This window comes from Lacerta agilis, chromosome 1 (genome assembly GCF_009819535.1).
Source record: "Lacerta agilis isolate rLacAgi1 chromosome 1, rLacAgi1.pri, whole genome shotgun sequence".
In the NCBI taxonomy this organism is placed as follows: Eukaryota; Metazoa; Chordata; class Lepidosauria; order Squamata; family Lacertidae; genus Lacerta; species Lacerta agilis.
Window position 1 is genome coordinate 29779712 of NC_046312.1, and position 16065 is coordinate 29795776.

The 16065-nt window shown below is 43.6% G+C and overlaps 1 protein-coding gene across 1 annotated transcript in view; it reads left to right on the forward strand.

Annotated features, from left to right (window-relative positions):
* The window catches only part of LTBP2 (latent transforming growth factor beta binding protein 2), a 124346-nt gene extending 108535 nt beyond the window's left edge, over window positions 1-15811 (forward strand). The window contains exons 21-34 of the mRNA XM_033142668.1: window positions 891-1013; window positions 1937-2062; window positions 2733-2855; window positions 2959-3090; window positions 4443-4568; window positions 5579-5722; window positions 6441-6632; window positions 6837-6920; window positions 9866-9994; window positions 10243-10383; window positions 10471-10638; window positions 12081-12356; window positions 13429-13581; window positions 14571-15811. Coding sequence (XP_032998559.1) covers window positions 891-1013; window positions 1937-2062; window positions 2733-2855; window positions 2959-3090; window positions 4443-4568; window positions 5579-5722; window positions 6441-6632; window positions 6837-6920; window positions 9866-9994; window positions 10243-10383; window positions 10471-10638; window positions 12081-12356; window positions 13429-13581; window positions 14571-14737 — 2084 coding nt within the window. The 3' untranslated portion in view covers window positions 14738-15811. The remainder of the gene's footprint in view (window positions 1-890; window positions 1014-1936; window positions 2063-2732; window positions 2856-2958; window positions 3091-4442; window positions 4569-5578; window positions 5723-6440; window positions 6633-6836; window positions 6921-9865; window positions 9995-10242; window positions 10384-10470; window positions 10639-12080; window positions 12357-13428; window positions 13582-14570) is intronic.
* Window positions 15812-16065: the final 254 nt, after the last annotated feature.

Genomic DNA, 16065 nt, shown 5'->3' on the forward strand with positions numbered 1-16065 from the left:
ACTGTAATAAACAGGTGTATAATTTTGCCATTTCTCTCCAGCTTGGTAATTGATTGTGTGGGAGTCTTTTTATATATGAGATATGTTTACAGGGGGAAATCTTTTGACGTGATTACCTAAATTGATGTGCACTTAAGGAGCAGTACTGGGTACGAGTGTGATAATTTCTTGGTGTTACTTTACAAGTTGCATTCTTTTAGATGTACACACCTTAAGATGGTTTAAGAGGACATCTACAAATAACACTACATCTGCAAAACCTTTTGTTGTATCACACAGGAACACTAATTGGGGAGCTGTGACCATCTGAATGCATGTAATGGCTTTTAAGTAAGGAAAGGAAGCGAGTCTGTTTAATTAGTTGATGGATTGGTCGGCGCGCGCACGGGGGTGCGGGGGAGATCCAGTTCCTTGAGGAAGTTAAAGTACTGCACGTTCTATTCTTTTACTGGACTAAGATTGTGTTTGCCTTCCCCTGTGACTGACGCCGAGGCAGCTGGGGGAGAGATATGCTGGAGAATTCCTTCAAAGATTAGACTGACCTAGAGAAGAATATCACTCATCAGAATATGGGTCAAAGACAACTGTGTAGAGATAACTGCACAGAGAAAGAAATGTGTGCTTGTTACCTTCCTAAGAATTGAGCTGGGGTTTGACTAACATAAATTACCTCTGCTACAGACTGCACATAGGTGCTCTGTAAATACCTCTTCTTTGCAAAAAAAAAAATGTTTTTGTTTTAAAAAGAGCTTAGGCTTGCATAATTCCTCTACGTTGGACCAATTTTTCTATACACTATGTTCCTCCCCTCCTTGTTTAAGTGCTGCAGCTTCCCATAATGGGTTCAAATTGTTCTCGACCATTAATCATGTCTTCCTTTACTTGGACAGATATTAATGAATGTGAAGACACAAACACTCACTGCCTGGGAGGCGAGTGCTTAAACACACCAGGCTCCTACAGGTGCCATTGCCGGACTGGATTTGAGCTCAGCAATGGAAGCATCTGTGAAGGTATGACAGCTTCTTCCCCGATGGATGTGTCCATTCGTCTCCCATTGAGCCATGTCTTCACCATTAGCTCAGGAAAGGGAAGAAGGAAAACACAAACAGTATCTTTTGGGGCTTCCCATTCCTGACCATGTGGCCCTGGTGCAAGCCAGCCTCCTAGGGTTCAGGAAGAAATTGCCACACAAGCTTGAATATGATAGGCAAAAGGTGCTCCAAGCCAGTGGTTGGGAGAGTGTTCATGTTGGCAACAAAAAAATTGAGAGAATAAATGGAGCATTTGTCAAGATAAGCACCTGTTCCCATCTATATGAATTTCAACTGTGGACTTGGACTCTCCCAGCCCTCTGTGTGAGGAGGTTGGTCAAAGGGCTCATCCCTTCTGGATCAGATGGAGAAACCCTCAGATATTCACATCATCCAGTTTCTTCCCATCCCCGACTCTTTAAGAAATGCCTCAAAGGCACAGATATTTCCACATGCCTGTGACAATTAACTAAGATGTTTGGATTCAGTGGATCTTCCCCTTTCCTTACCCACTTCCTCTTTTCTTTTCCTCATTTGACTGTTCATTTGTATTGTGAGCCCACCACCTGGGCCCTGTTCTCATGCTGTGTTCTTCTTCATTTCATTCTTCATTCTTTCTTAATTCGAGTTCCTCTTAAATAAAGTCATTTCCATGCAATCAAGCAAAACATGCCCAAGTTGCATTTTCCCTTGTGGAAACTCTTGCAAGCTCCTATAGAACAATGTCCCTTCCAGAAACAAAAGATGTGGCTAGCATAAGCATCAGGATTCAGCGAGCGTTGCTGCTGGACTTGAAAGAGCTGTCCTTTCTATAAGGCTATGTATAAGGGCTGACAAATAAGAGTACTCAGTAGCAGCTGGTTCTGAGCGAGTTGTCTGTAACTATCTTTGCTCTCCTGTAGATCTGAATGAGTGCCTGGACAGTGGCATCTGCAGCCCCAATGGCGAATGCCTGAACAGCCATGGATCTTATTTCTGCATTTGCGCTCTTGGCTTTTCAAATGCTGGTGGTGGAGTCAGCTGTCAAGGTAAGATCCTAGATGCTAGAATGGCTTTGGTCTGCTCCTCTGTCCTCTTGGACCCTTCATGCCAATAGTGATGGGAGATCATGCAGGAAAACCCAAGGGTCTCTCTTCCCCTTGCTCATTCCAAATTGGTCCAAGTTCCCTTCAGAATTCAGGCCCAGTTCATAAGAAGCTTGGTTCAGCATCTCCAAACCCACACTGCTAGCCCTCCATTACCCTAGTGAGAGAGGATGGTGGCTTAGAAGCTTTGTGGAACTGGAAGCTTCAGGCTTAAGGCCTAGACCCTCTCATGATACTATTCAGGAACATCCCTAGATCCAAGGAATGTGGTGCTTCCAAGAGTCAGGGGATGCACCCCCTGTCATGTGCCCTCTCTTCTATGGCCCTCACTTGCAAAGGTGAGTTTGGGGCAGGGGTGGTTGGTGGTTTGGAATGAAAGGGCATCAGGGCCCACTTCAAATTGGGCCTGAACCCCAATCTCAATGAGTTAATTTGGGCCCACTTCAAATTCAACTCAAATTCATTTGAACTCGCCCATCACTCATTTTCAACCCTTTCTGCTTCTTTCCTTGGTCTTCTGCCCTCCCACTTCAACCTCTTTGAAGATGGTTTGTTCGAAGTTGCCAAATTTATACTGTGCTTTTTTAATGTCGTATTATATTCCCTTCTCCAGATGTAGATGAATGTGCAGACCAGTCCAGGTGTTTGCATGGCCAGTGCCTCAATACAGAAGGGTCTTACAGATGCTTGTGTCAAACTGGCTTCAAACATTCCCAGGAGACTGATGATTGCATAGGTAAGAAGTGATCTCTAAAGGAGGAGAAATGTCTACATGTTATTCCCTTATTATGTTTGTCTTTCTGACTACTTAATTTGAAATGCTTTGCCTTGGATTGCAGATGTGGATGAGTGTGAAGAATATGGGGATGCTGTGTGTGGCACATGGGAATGCCAGAACACCTTGGGCTCATATCACTGCATTATGGGATGTCCACCTGGCTTCCATCGCACATCATTTGGCGAATGCATTGGTGGGTTCTATGTCTGTAGAAACTCTGGGGCATTCAAAAGACAAGAAAGAGCCTCTGTAATGGAGGACTTCAGCCGATGAAGGAAAGGAGAGGAAAGTCATGACCAACATGAAGGCAAAAGCTTCTGCCTCTCTCTCCATTATTGTGCTCTCATTAGGTCTAGCCATTTGCCTTTTTCGAATGCAATAAGAGAAACCACCTTTTTTCTTTCCCTTTTAGGAAGATTGTTAAGGAGCTGTATGCACGAGATAGGCACTTCAGAACTAGGAGCCTTTAATAAAATATAGCCTGCCAGGATTTATTGCCCAACCCATCTCTCTCTTTCCCTGTCTGTTGCAAACTAGATCAAATAGCCTGGGGCTGGGAGCAGTGTAAATATTGCACTTTGGTCCTATAGTAGTTGTGAAAGGGGAAATGATCTGCAGGAGACAGCACTGTTTTGATGCCTTAAAGATAAGCTCCAGTTCCATAACATTTTGGGAGTGTCAAAATGTAGATATATATTGTTTCCTTAGCTAATACCATGATTATTTTCTGCCCGTCCCAGTAACAGGTGTTACTGCTGTCATCACTTCAGGGCTTCTCCGTAGTGCAGTGCAATCTCTAGCTAATACTGTGACTCTTGCCAGTCACCAAAATGTTTCTTTTAATGTCCAGTATAGAATTAGCACATAAGTGTGTGTGATCTACATAGGAAAAAAACACAACCCCAATGTTAAGTTGTTTCTGAGATGCATTTATGGTGGAGAAGTCCAAAAACCTCCTTGTTGCTCTGCAAGTAAAACAAATAAAGAAGGTTAAGTGCAGTTAGTTGAGCACATTTGCACCATCATACAGCCTGTTTACTTTGACCTGGCTATGCCCAACATCATTGACACAGTCACGTATTTCCTGGATACTTTATAACAAACATACAGAAACCATCTGAATCTCACCTGTGCTTATTTACAGCGCAGTGTTTTAAATTTGTTTTTGTTAACCAAATTCTGCTTATACTCCCTTTCTTTCCTCATTCATTTCCCCACATTCTTCCTTCACCAAATTCCTTACCCCATAAAACAGCCAATTCCTCTTGACATCTTACTTCTTCTACATGTCCGCTTGTTTTGTTTTCTTCTTTTCATCTTTCTGAACACCCTCAGATGGTGTTGCGGTCAAGCTTATTTCAAAATACCGGTAGTTAATTGAATTACTTCCTATTCTTGCGTAAACTTCTGATCAACTAAGGAGCTAGAGATGTCCCTATTGCGAAAGATGGAAGATTGCTAGCCTGTGATTGTGGTGCACAAGTGGGGATGGGCTTGTTAAGAAAATAGACTCTGTGCTGATTCATCTGCCCTTCTTCCCTGCAGATATTGATGAGTGTGCCAACGAGACTCTGTGTGGCAGTCATGGGTTCTGCGCCAACACAGAGGGCTCATTCCATTGTCTGTGTGACCGTGGCTATGAAAACTCACCTTCAGGCCTTGACTGCATTGGTAAGAGTCACTCAGCATTCTAGTTCCATGTTACTTCTTTCTTCTAGATGCTGACAGCTCTCCAAAATACAGGCCCAAGATCTGTTCATGCTTCTGCTCTCGTTGTTGTAAATTCTGCCCTCATAAAAATCCAGCCCCTCATAATCCCTAGTAATAAAAAGTCTTCTGTGATTAGGCCCTTATACTGGAGGGATATGATGGCAGGCAAAAGTAGCCCCAGATGAATCTCCAAGACTCATCAGTTCCTTTTCTAAAGGTGTAACAAGATGTGATGATGGCACAAGCCATGTGTTATGTATAAAGCAAGGGGATGCAAAAGAGCAGAGTGAGGGAGGGGTCTAATCATTCCCCTCTCCATGCTCCCCCCCCCCCCGAAACTGCCTGTTCCCATTTGCTTTGTACCCAAAAGTGGCTTATACATGTATTTGCACTTGGAGCCCAAACTTGAGAAAGTAAAGTTGCGATCCCTGGTTTAAAGCACAGTACAGCTGCCATCACACCTCTGTAAATTAATGAACATGCTGAGAAATGAGAAACATTTCTCAACACCCATTAAATGAGGGGCTACATTTCAGGGCTGGCCCTACCATTAGGCAAAAGCTGATACTGGGTGTTAGGAAGGGCTGCAAATTAATTTATAAAAGTGCAGTCCTAATCATGTCTACTTGGAAGTAGGCCCTGTGGAATTCAGTGGGGCGTACACCCGAGTAAGTGAGGTTAGGACTGCAGCCTTGTTTTTGTGCTTCTACTGCCATGGATGAGGAGGGTTGCTTGTGGAGATTTATTCCTCAAATGCCAAAATAGTTTGACTGGCTTTGGGTACTGTGCCCCTTGACCATAGGGAAGCATTTTCAACTCTGCCTTAGGTAGCAAAATGTCAAGGGTCAGCCCTGCCCAGTTTGTTTATTTATTTTCAAAGTTTAGTTGTGAAGAGAAGGAATGGCAAATCAGAAAGCTTTGGGGCAGATGTATGGCTACTTAATACACTTATAAGATTTTGTATCTTACAGATGTGAACGAATGTGAGATGATGGTTGCCGTGTGTGGGACAGCACTTTGTGAGAATGTGGAAGGCGCTTTTCTGTGCCTGTGTTCCAGTGACCACGAGGACTATGACACGGAAGCAGGGGAATGCCGCCCCCGAGCAGACATGGGTGAGAGTTACTTGCTTGGCAGGGGAATGCAAGACAGAATCCAAGACACTGTTCTAGTAAGAAGAACCAAGAAATCATTTTATGGGTTTGTATAAAAGGAAGCCCTGCAGTAGGTTCTTCACCTTTAGATTTGAGTATCTTGCATAATCCCTGTGAACAGTATGATCTGCTGATCAGACAAGCTCAAAGAGACTTTTGATCTAACCGAGTCACAAAACAATTTATTATGCACATGATGACATCACTTCTGAACGTAGTTCTACCAGTCATCATCTTGTCCAATCAAGGATGCAGTAATTTCTATGTGAAAAGGCATAGCTAAAAATCTTTTGATAAGTGTAAGGATAGTAAACTGAAACTTGAGTTCTTAAGGCTTTCTTGCATGACTCCAAATGCATGCCCTAAATTTTATTCTTACTGAGACTTTTTATAATCCCCAACCTGACACCAGCAGTGTGATATCAAATCCCCACATAATGTATCAGGGAGAGGGCAGCTGTACTGGCTATGCTGCTGTTTGCAACTTTCTTTTCTTTAAAATAGATTGCATTCTAGCATTACTTATATGGTAAAATCCTGAGAATGCCATGCTCTGCCAGATGCTCTTAATCAATGGATATAGTACTCCAGGAGCCTTCCTGGAACTCTAATGAAGACACCCACATTATCAATGGGTGATAACAAAACGAAAACCCCTACATTTTCTCTCTAAACTTAGGAGGACCCGGAAGGCCTGTATCTTTGCATCCCAGAAGCTCAGAGAGGAAGGAGTGCTACTATCATATTGGTGACATCCCACTATGTGACAGTGTCTTGGCCAATAACACCACTAAGGAGGAATGCTGCTGCACAGAAGGAGCAGCCTGGGGAGACAATTGTGAGACACATCCATGCCCAGTCATTGGCTCAGGTGAGACATTTGCTCTGTAGTGTTTTCTTTTCTGTCAGACCCAGTCAAAGAGAGAGGTCACCATGTTCAAGTTGTGTGCTGTAATAATGATATACTTCCTGTGTTTTTTCTCCTCTCTCTCTCTCTCTCTCTCTCTCTCTCTCTCTCTCTCTCTCTCTCTACCTATCCTGGTGAACTTCTTGTTTCTTCCCCTGTTTTTGCCAGTGGAATATACTGACATTTGCCCTAGTGGGAAAGGATATATCCCTGTGGAAGGGACGCTGATTTTTGGACAGACATCTTACACAGGTACCCCTTTCTCTTTTTCTACCCGTTCCACCAAGCATCTGAAGGTCAAAGTTAGGTGTGATGTGGAAGATCTCAATCAATCACTCAGTTAGTTAGTTAGTTAGTTAGATAGATAGTCATTCATTCATTTATTGTACGGTCCTAGACCTGTTAAAACAAAACAGACAGAGTAAAAACATGACCAATAAAACATAGCCATATTTAAAATACAATACAGTGGTACTTCTGGTTATGTATTTAATTCATTCTGGAGGTCCGTTCTTAACCTGAAACTGTTCTTAACCTGAAGCACCACTTTAGCTAATAGGACCTCCCGCTGCTGCTGAGCCGCCAGAGCATGATTTCTGTTCTTATCCTGAAGCAAAGTTCTTAACCTGAAGCATTATTTCTGGGTTAGTGGAGTATGTAACCTGAAGCATATGTAACCTGAGGTACCACTGTATGATACAGTGATAAAACCTGAGGTACAGGATTGCAATTAAAATGAGAGTACCATCTTATGAGACCTTTGAGCAGAGAAGAGGAACTTGGCCACTAACTCTGTTATTAACTTGCCTGCATTAGCCAAGAAATATTCTGGATGCCATTCCAGAAACCTTCCAGGATGTTCCTCAGAAGGGGGCAAGGTTGCTGTTACATTCCTCTCTATGAACATTGCATTCAAAAAAGATATGACCCAAAGTTTTGACTACTTCATTTCCGCAGGGACGCAGACAATCTTCACATGGGATGCCTTGCCAAATGTACTTTCAGAGTGGGAGATCTGTAATCAGAACTCTGAACCATTTTTATCTTGACTTAAAAACTGAAGCATTTTTATCTTGACTTAAAAGCAGCTGGTGGGGGCCTGCAGTGCTGGGACAGCCTCCCCCCACATACCGCTGCCTTCTGCAAGCTACTATTAGTCATGGAATTGGGGAGAAGACAGATACAATCTGGACTAAGGATGGGTTTGTTTGTTTTTTTGTTCCCATGTTAATACAACTTTCACATATTTGCATTTCACAAGCCAATATGTGAACAGAAACACAGCTACCATTCAAATTTCACACTTCTCCAAATATATTGATGCAGTTCTTCAATCAAAAAATGAATATAAGAATGTGTACATTAGGGGAAAGTGTATAGAAAAATGCATACATGACAATAACATACGTGTTAGGGGAAATTGTTTGCAAACATGTTAGTGGATTTTCATGAAGACACCCCCCCAAAAAAAACCACAAACTGATGCTGAAATGGTGTGAACTGAACTTCTTATTGAAAAATGAGAAAAACCTAAATCAACAGATCTGCGATACCCTCCAAAACTTTTGTAATCTTACTTGTGAGAAAGAAAGATTAGTAGGAAACTAATAAATCTGGGGATAGCTCTATACAGAATAAGACTACAAATTGTCAGATAGTTAGAGGTCAGGCCAGAAAATAAAATCTGGCAGCCCCTCGGACTGACCAAGGCAGTCTCTATTGAGTTCTTAATGGAGCCTTAGGAAAGGACCGGGGAGGCGAACTGAGTTTAAAGATAACATTTTGCTGTAAGTGCTCATAAAATGGTCTACTTTCATTTGTGCAAGTCTCGGCCTATAGAGCGAGATGAGCGCCGCAACCCCAGAGTCGGACACGACTGGACCTGATGGTCAGGGGTCCCTTTACCTTTACCTTTAGAATTCATCAGAGTATGTAGAAGATGAAGGAATTAAGTAGAAGGGAGGACTGCAGTTGCCTCTCTCGCTTTTCATACCTTCTGCATTAGACATACAGAGGTGGTTTATGTTTCAAAAAATGATTAGTTTACTCACTTGTATGAATATAATAGAACTCACTGGAACACATTTCCAGCGCCTCTCAGGTGCCATTCTAAGAAAACGAGGGAGGTGTTCATGGTGAGTTCCAGCACCTCTTTTTCTGGAAAAATAGCACCAAATATAATAAACCTTCAGTTTAAAAGGAGTAAGGTTTAAAAGCATAGACTCTTTCCTGTAGCAGGATTAGTAGTACATAGTATTGAACTGAGAATTGAAAACTCATGCTTGATACTTGCCATCTAGAAGAGTTTTTCAGCCTGAATAATCATTTTTTTAATGTGGTCATTTCTTCCATTAACTTTATTATGGGAACAGGAGTTGCTCTTCTGCTACATGCAGAATTGGGAGTAGGTTTTCCACACTGTGGGGTGGGAGTATGACACTTTTCATACTGAAACACTTTTTTATTTAAGCACAAATATTTCAACATTTTGAAAACAAAGATGAAAAGTCATTAACATGTTCTTTTTTTAAAAGAAAGAAAGAAAGAAAGAAAGAAAGAAAGAAAGAAAGAAAGAAAGAAAGAAAGAAAGAAAGAAAGAACCTACTGATAAAATGGTACCAGAAGGAATGGTATCCGTGAAGGGGTGTGTTGGCAGTACAGCCTACCTATTGTGTCTCTGTGCATGTCAAAATATACCCCTCTTAAAAAACAGGGAAGAGTTATCACTAAGGTGATCAACATCTCTAGTTGATTGTGTTATTGTTCCATCCTTTCCCCAAAATTTGGATTTTTTTTGCAGTCTGGAGAACTGCATTTTTTTGGAGTCTGGAGAAAAATAAGAATTCTTTTGGGGAGGGGAATACAGAAGAACTATGATTTGTTGACAGTGTCAAAGAGATGCCCTGTAAAAATAAGGACTGAACAAAGGTTGGCTTTCTAGGGTGAACGTGTTCTAAAAGTCACTCACAACTATGATGAGGCACAACAGGCCTGACCAACACAGCAGCACACATTAAATGAATGCATCCCAGAATCCTCTAAAGCAGGCAGATGTTCAATAGCAAGTTAGATGTGAAATGAGTTCCTTGAAGATAGAAAGCTTGAAAATCACCACCCTTGAGAATAAATAGGTCAGGGTCCCCATTGGTCTCAACTGTCGGGTTTCTAGGTCTGATTAAACCTCTCTCTCCCACTAGATGCTGATGAGTGTAAAATGTTTGGCCACGAGGTTTGCCGTAATGGTCACTGTGTGAACGTAGCGCCAGGGTATGCCTGCTTCTGCCGCGCCGGTTTTATCTATGACTCCAGCAAGCTTGAATGTATTGGTGAGAAATCTCTTTCTAGCTGCTTGATATATTTTCCTGTGCTTTGTAGAATTGCCCACACAATTGTAGGGAATGGTGCTCCCCCCCCCAATATCTTTTTTTAAGCATCATATGGAGTAAGTAAGGTACTCCCTGGAATTCTGTGTACACCTGATCAGGGGAGGGGGAAAAATCTTTTTCTGTGTGAGAGGGTCAAAGAGGTCAGTCTTACTGATGTAAACTTTTCTGCTGAACTTCTGTGGCTGCAGATCTAGATGAATGTGAAAATGAAGATGCCTGCGCAAACGGCAAGTGTCTCAACACAGCTGGTTCCTATCATTGCTTCTGTAGCCTTCCCCTCGTGCTGGATGCAACCCGCAACCGCTGTGTCAACGTTTCCAACAGCGCAGGTGAGTGCAGTTCTGACTACAGTGCAAAATGGTCTCTAAAAGCAGGTTTTGTAGCTCCGATGGCTTTTCTGTTTCTTCCACTGGCAGATGATGAGGATGAACTTGACGTTCACTTAGACATCTGCTGGCAGAGTGTCTCCAACTACATCTGCAATGAGCCACTGCTGGGGCAACGAACCACGTACACAGAATGCTGCTGCCGCTATGGAGATGCCTGGAGTCAGGACTGTGCACTCTGCCCCCCCAGGTCCTCTGGTGAGAATGCACAAATCACTTGGGATTTGGGGAGAAAGGGGTGTGTGTCTTTCAACACCTAAGGCTAGGCCTCAGATAAGATTTCCACTGGGCAAATCCACACATGAGCAGTTGGATTCCCATCACTGACTTAACCCTTCACAGTATCTCCAAGAACTTGAGTCATCATTAGCAAAGTTACCAAGAATGTATTATTAATACATTGTTAATAATATTTAATAATGAATACATCTACTGCTACTTATAACACCTGAGTGTCTGTTGAGCTAATCAACATCAAAGACACACTGTGACCTCAAAGATATGACTTTGTCCCATTTCTATGGGGATCTCTGTTTTCTTCACCAGGGTTGTCTCAGGAGGAGCTTTCAATCCAAAAACTGAAGTTTCCTCCTGGGACCCATGAGAAACCTTTTCATGGATAAATCAAAGAAGTACTAAATAATATTTTTGCATATGGTGCAGCTATTTCTGTCTAGACCAAACTTTAACCTCAACCCCAGCCCACTCTAATGGGTTCATGGTCCTTTGTGCACTCTCTGGCATAAGAACATAGGAAGAGCCTGCTGGATCACACCAATGGCCCATCTGGTTTAGCATCCTCTTCTCAGCGTGGCCAACCAGATGCGAGTAGGACCCGAGCACTTGGTATAAGCACCCAGGTATACTGTTTCCCCAACCACTCTCAGCGGCTTCCAACAAAATATTAAAATACAATAGTCTATTAAACATTAAAAGCTTCCCTAAACACGGCTGCCTTCAGATGTCTTCTAAAAGTCTGGTAGTTGGTTTTCTCTTTGACATCTGGTGGGAGGGTGTTCCACAGGGCGGGTGCCACTACCAAGAAGGCCCTCTGCCTGGTTCCCTGTAACTTGGCTTCTTGCAACAAGGGAACTGCCAGAAGGCCCTCAGCACTGGACCTCAGTGTCCTGGCAGAACGATGAGGGTGGAGACGCTCCTTCTGGTATACTGGACCGAGGCCCTTAACTCACTCTTCAGTTGTAAAACTTTCGGAGTGACTTACAGTGATTAGCACAGGAATTGTAACAATAAACTCAACATAACACTTAGCAGCAACAGCCTTGGTATAAAATAAACAGTGACCATCAGGTGTAAAAACACAACATTTTGAAATCGCCTGGGCAAATAAAAATGTCATTACAGGAGGCTCTTCTTAGGTTCTTAGGCATCAGGCCAAGGGCTCATATAGTCCAGCATCCTGTTCTCACAGTGGCCAGCCAAAGAGCTAGGCAAACCTCATTGGGAAGAGCATTCTATAAATAAGGCACCACCCCAGAAAAGGCCCTGTTCTCCATCACCATTTGACTCATCTCAAAAGGTAGATGGACTTGGAGAAAGGCCTCCAGAGATTATTGCAATACTTGGGCAGGTGGGATATGGTGGTGTGTTTATCTGCCTCTTTTCTCTGTGTCTCCCTCCAGAGGATTTTGCTCAGCTGTGCAATGTTGCCAGAAGTGAGGCTGAACTCCGAGAAATGCCTGGCTATGAATATGGCCCAACTCAGGAAGACCATCAGTATGGACTCTACAGGCCAGATTTAGAACCCTATTACAACCAGTTGGGTCTTGAGTATGGAGCACCTGACATCAGCCTCTCAAACAGAGAACCAAGTCCTGGATTTGATGGTGATTCATCTCTGCAAGCAGCACAGCTCCGCCCAGAACAAACTCAGCCTCGCTATGTGCCTGGCCAAATTGGTAAATGCTAAAAGAAAGAAAAATTGTAGAAAATTCGTCTTATACCCAAGGATGAGCTACAGATACATTAGCAGACTGTAGGCAGACATTTGCTCAATTTCATCTCAGAGATTCTTTGAGCTAATCTCTACCCAGGGAATTCACAAAATATCACTACTGTAATTAGCAAAGCGCCCCATGTACAGATGTACTGGGTGCCCAAAAAACCTAGGGAGAAACCAGGACTGGGTGCATAGCCTTCCAACTGTAAAATCGTCTTGAGGGCTGAATATAGAGCCAAATCTGGGGACACCTATTCAAGCCACTATCTGTGTATGACCATGTGAGGTACTTCACATCTCAAGCAGAGGCCCTGTAATAACTGTCTTCCTGGAGCCAGGTGTGCTAATCCAAGTAAGGAAATATGTGTGTGCATATCACTAGCAGTAGATTGGAAGCACATTCAAATCTCCATTTGGATGGCAGATTTATACCTGGTGTGAATGGGGAAATCTGCTTCCACACACAGATCCTTGTTGTTAGGTCGAGGCGGGATGAAAAGAGAGGGCAAAAGAAGGGAGGGAAATCCTCTTCTTTGCTTGTCCCCTTACCTGCCCTCTTTGTTAGTTCTTAGACCTGTTATTATACTGAATCATAGAATGGTAGAGTTGGAAGAGACCTCAAGAGTCATCTGGTCCAACCCCCTGCAATGCAGGAATCTCAACTAAACCATACATGACAGATGGCCACCCAACTTCTGCTTAAAAACCTCAAAAGAAGGAGAGTCCACCACCTCCCAAGGGAGTTTATATTCCACCATCAAACAGCTCTTACTGTCAGAAAGTTCTTCCTGATGTTTAGTTGGAGTCGAATGTTTAAAACGAAGGGTAAAGCTTTATTTCATTTATAGTTAAAAGCAGGGTTCATGGGAAAGGAAATAGGCCAGAGCAAAGTTACACAAGCCATGACATCTTTTATCTGGCCCACATTTGTCTTTAATACGTTGACCATGTGTGTGTCCCTTGATGCTCTTTCTTCTGGGTAGACACAGAGTCCCTCTCTATACTGGCTTATTGTTCTCTTCTGTCTTCAGGACAACGCTACAGCAGCTTTGAAGGGTTGCGAGCTGAGGAGTGTGGGATCCTGAATGGTTGCGAGAATGGGCGCTGTGTGCGAGTGCAGGAGGGCTACACCTGCGACTGCTTTGATGGCTTCCAGTTAGACTTGATACTCATGGCCTGTGTGGGTAAGTCTTCAGACCTTACAGAAAGGAAGAGCTGGTATACAGTACCAGCTGAAAGGAATCACCTTAAATGAAACCATAGGTTCTTGGGCAAGTGGAGCGCAGAATTAAAGAGAAACATGAGTCATTTGGGCAAAGCCTGCCTTCCCAGGAACTTTTTGTTTTGTTTAAGGTGTGGGGCAGAACTGGCTTACAAACTGGGCTTTGTTTTGTCAGAGAACTGGGGGTAGCGGCAATTTTTTCTTCTTCAACCTTATTACCTCAGCACCTATAAGCAGACTTCATGGCTATAACAGCCAACCATTCATTCATTCATTCATTCATTCATTTTGTTGGTCACTTTAGTTGCCCAAGGCAACCCAAAGCAACTTACAACCATTTTATTGTTTTTCCCCATCCAACCACGCTCAAACTGGTGTGACATCTTGTCCGATGAAGAATTCTGGATAATTTGAAACATGCCACATCTTTGAGACTTTGGTGTGTTTTCCCCCTTTAGGCACCAGCCCAGATACCCTTGTTTTTTATAGATTTGAATAAGAATCTGCTAGTACACATACAAAACACTGAACCATGGCCTTTGCTACCATCAGCCACAGCCAGCATGGTCAAAGGGCAGGTATAATGGGAGTCGTAGTTCAGCTACATCTGGAAGGCCACATCTCTGATCATTACCGGCCATGCTGGTTGTCCTTTGTGAGAGTTGGGGTCCACCCAACATTTGGAGGGCCACAGATTGCCCACTCCAGCTTTCATTTTTTTAATCCATTGGCTCTTGCACCCCCAGCTCCCTCTGGCCCAACAGGAAGCCATGCTTGTATGCAAATAATACATGTGTAGAACACAATCTGGGACTCAAATGTGGTTATTTTTATATGCACTCAGCATATCATTTAAGCCTGGTCTTGTTGTGGATTCTACCAAAAGGGAATAGGAGAGAACATCTGCGCTGCTGGGCCTAATGGATGCACTGTTTTTCTCTCCCCCATCAGATGTTAATGAGTGTGGAGAAGCAAATGCCTCTATGACCTTGTGTGAAGGTAGCACTTGCGAGAACACAGAAGGCTCCTACCGCTGCAACTGCTTGCCTGGTTACGTAGCTTTAGCTGAACCCCACCGCTGTGTGCCAGGGACAGCTCAGAATGCAGAGGCCGCGTGACCCGAAAAGCAGCCATGGAATGAACCCCTACGGACATTTGCTTTGAGAACTGTAGATCTGCTCAGCCAGAAAAGAAACAGCTTTAAAAACCCGCCGATTGTTTCCAAAAGGACAAAAACCTCATTGGGCTCAACTCACAGGGACAAAGGCCAGTGAGAAGCTCCAGGGTTTCCTTCGTCTCTCTTGCTGGCCCGCTCAGCCCAAGCTTCCTGCTTCAGCTGTGGTGCAAACACTCAGGTCCCAGTCGCTTCATCGTGTCCTGTTTTACAGGTTGTCACCCTCGTTTTTATCAACGCCCTTGGCCTCCAAATACTAACTAGCATTGTGTGGGTCACGAGTATGTTCATCCCCATTCACCTATTTTGCCCTCCATGAAGCTGCAGAATTTCATGCCATGGGAATCTCTCTCGCAGGGCCTCATCCATATGACAAGTATTCATTTCCCTCTCACCCCTCCACAAGCTCACATCATGTAGGGTCTTTTTTAACCTGCGCTAAACCACTCCAATGCAATTTTACTCATACTCGTTACTGTGGGTTTCCCAAGTCACTCTGTCACAGTTGGCAAAAGGACAGTAAGGCGCAGGACTCTTCCAGCTCTGTGTGCTAAATGGGCGGCATCCCCCAACAACACAGGTACTTCTTGGACTCCGTAGATTTCCCACAGGGAATGAAACACATTCTTCAGTCCACGGGTGTCACAAACATTGCAGCTTCTCCTGTCCAAGTCTGTCTAACCCTGTCCCAAAGCCCCCCTCGCTAGCAAGAAAAGGGACACAGTCTTTTGTACCTGAGCCAGGGAAAAGGGGTGGTCATGTTCAACGCGTATGGATTCTATTTATATAGTCTGGCACAGATTGGATGCTGCCTCTCTTTATTCATCCAAACCATGGGCAGCCACCCCTGCACTTCCTATGGCTGCTGGAGTATTGGCTCGGGGGGACGGGACGACTACAGCTCTTTAGTTCTGAGAAGTTTTCTTTGTGGTGCTTTTCTATTGGGAAAAATTCAACATGATGTTAAAATAAATGGTTTTTATATTGTGCCTTACAGCTTTTAGGCTGGAGCTGGTCATGAATGTTTCTGCCTTATCCTTTTCCAAGCTTGGCACTGGAAGCCGCTGCAAAGAGTTAGCTAAAAGCCAAGTGGGTAGGGTAAAAGAGAAGAGCTGGTTTGTAAACTGAATTTTAGGCCAGGTGTTCCCAAACAGTGGTATGTGGCCCAAAGGGTTTTTAAAGGTCGTCTGCAGGCATGGCTGAAGAGGGCTGGAACAGCTGCTCTGTCATTCCTAGATACAAAGTGAGCAGGCCATTCACAGAAGGCACATC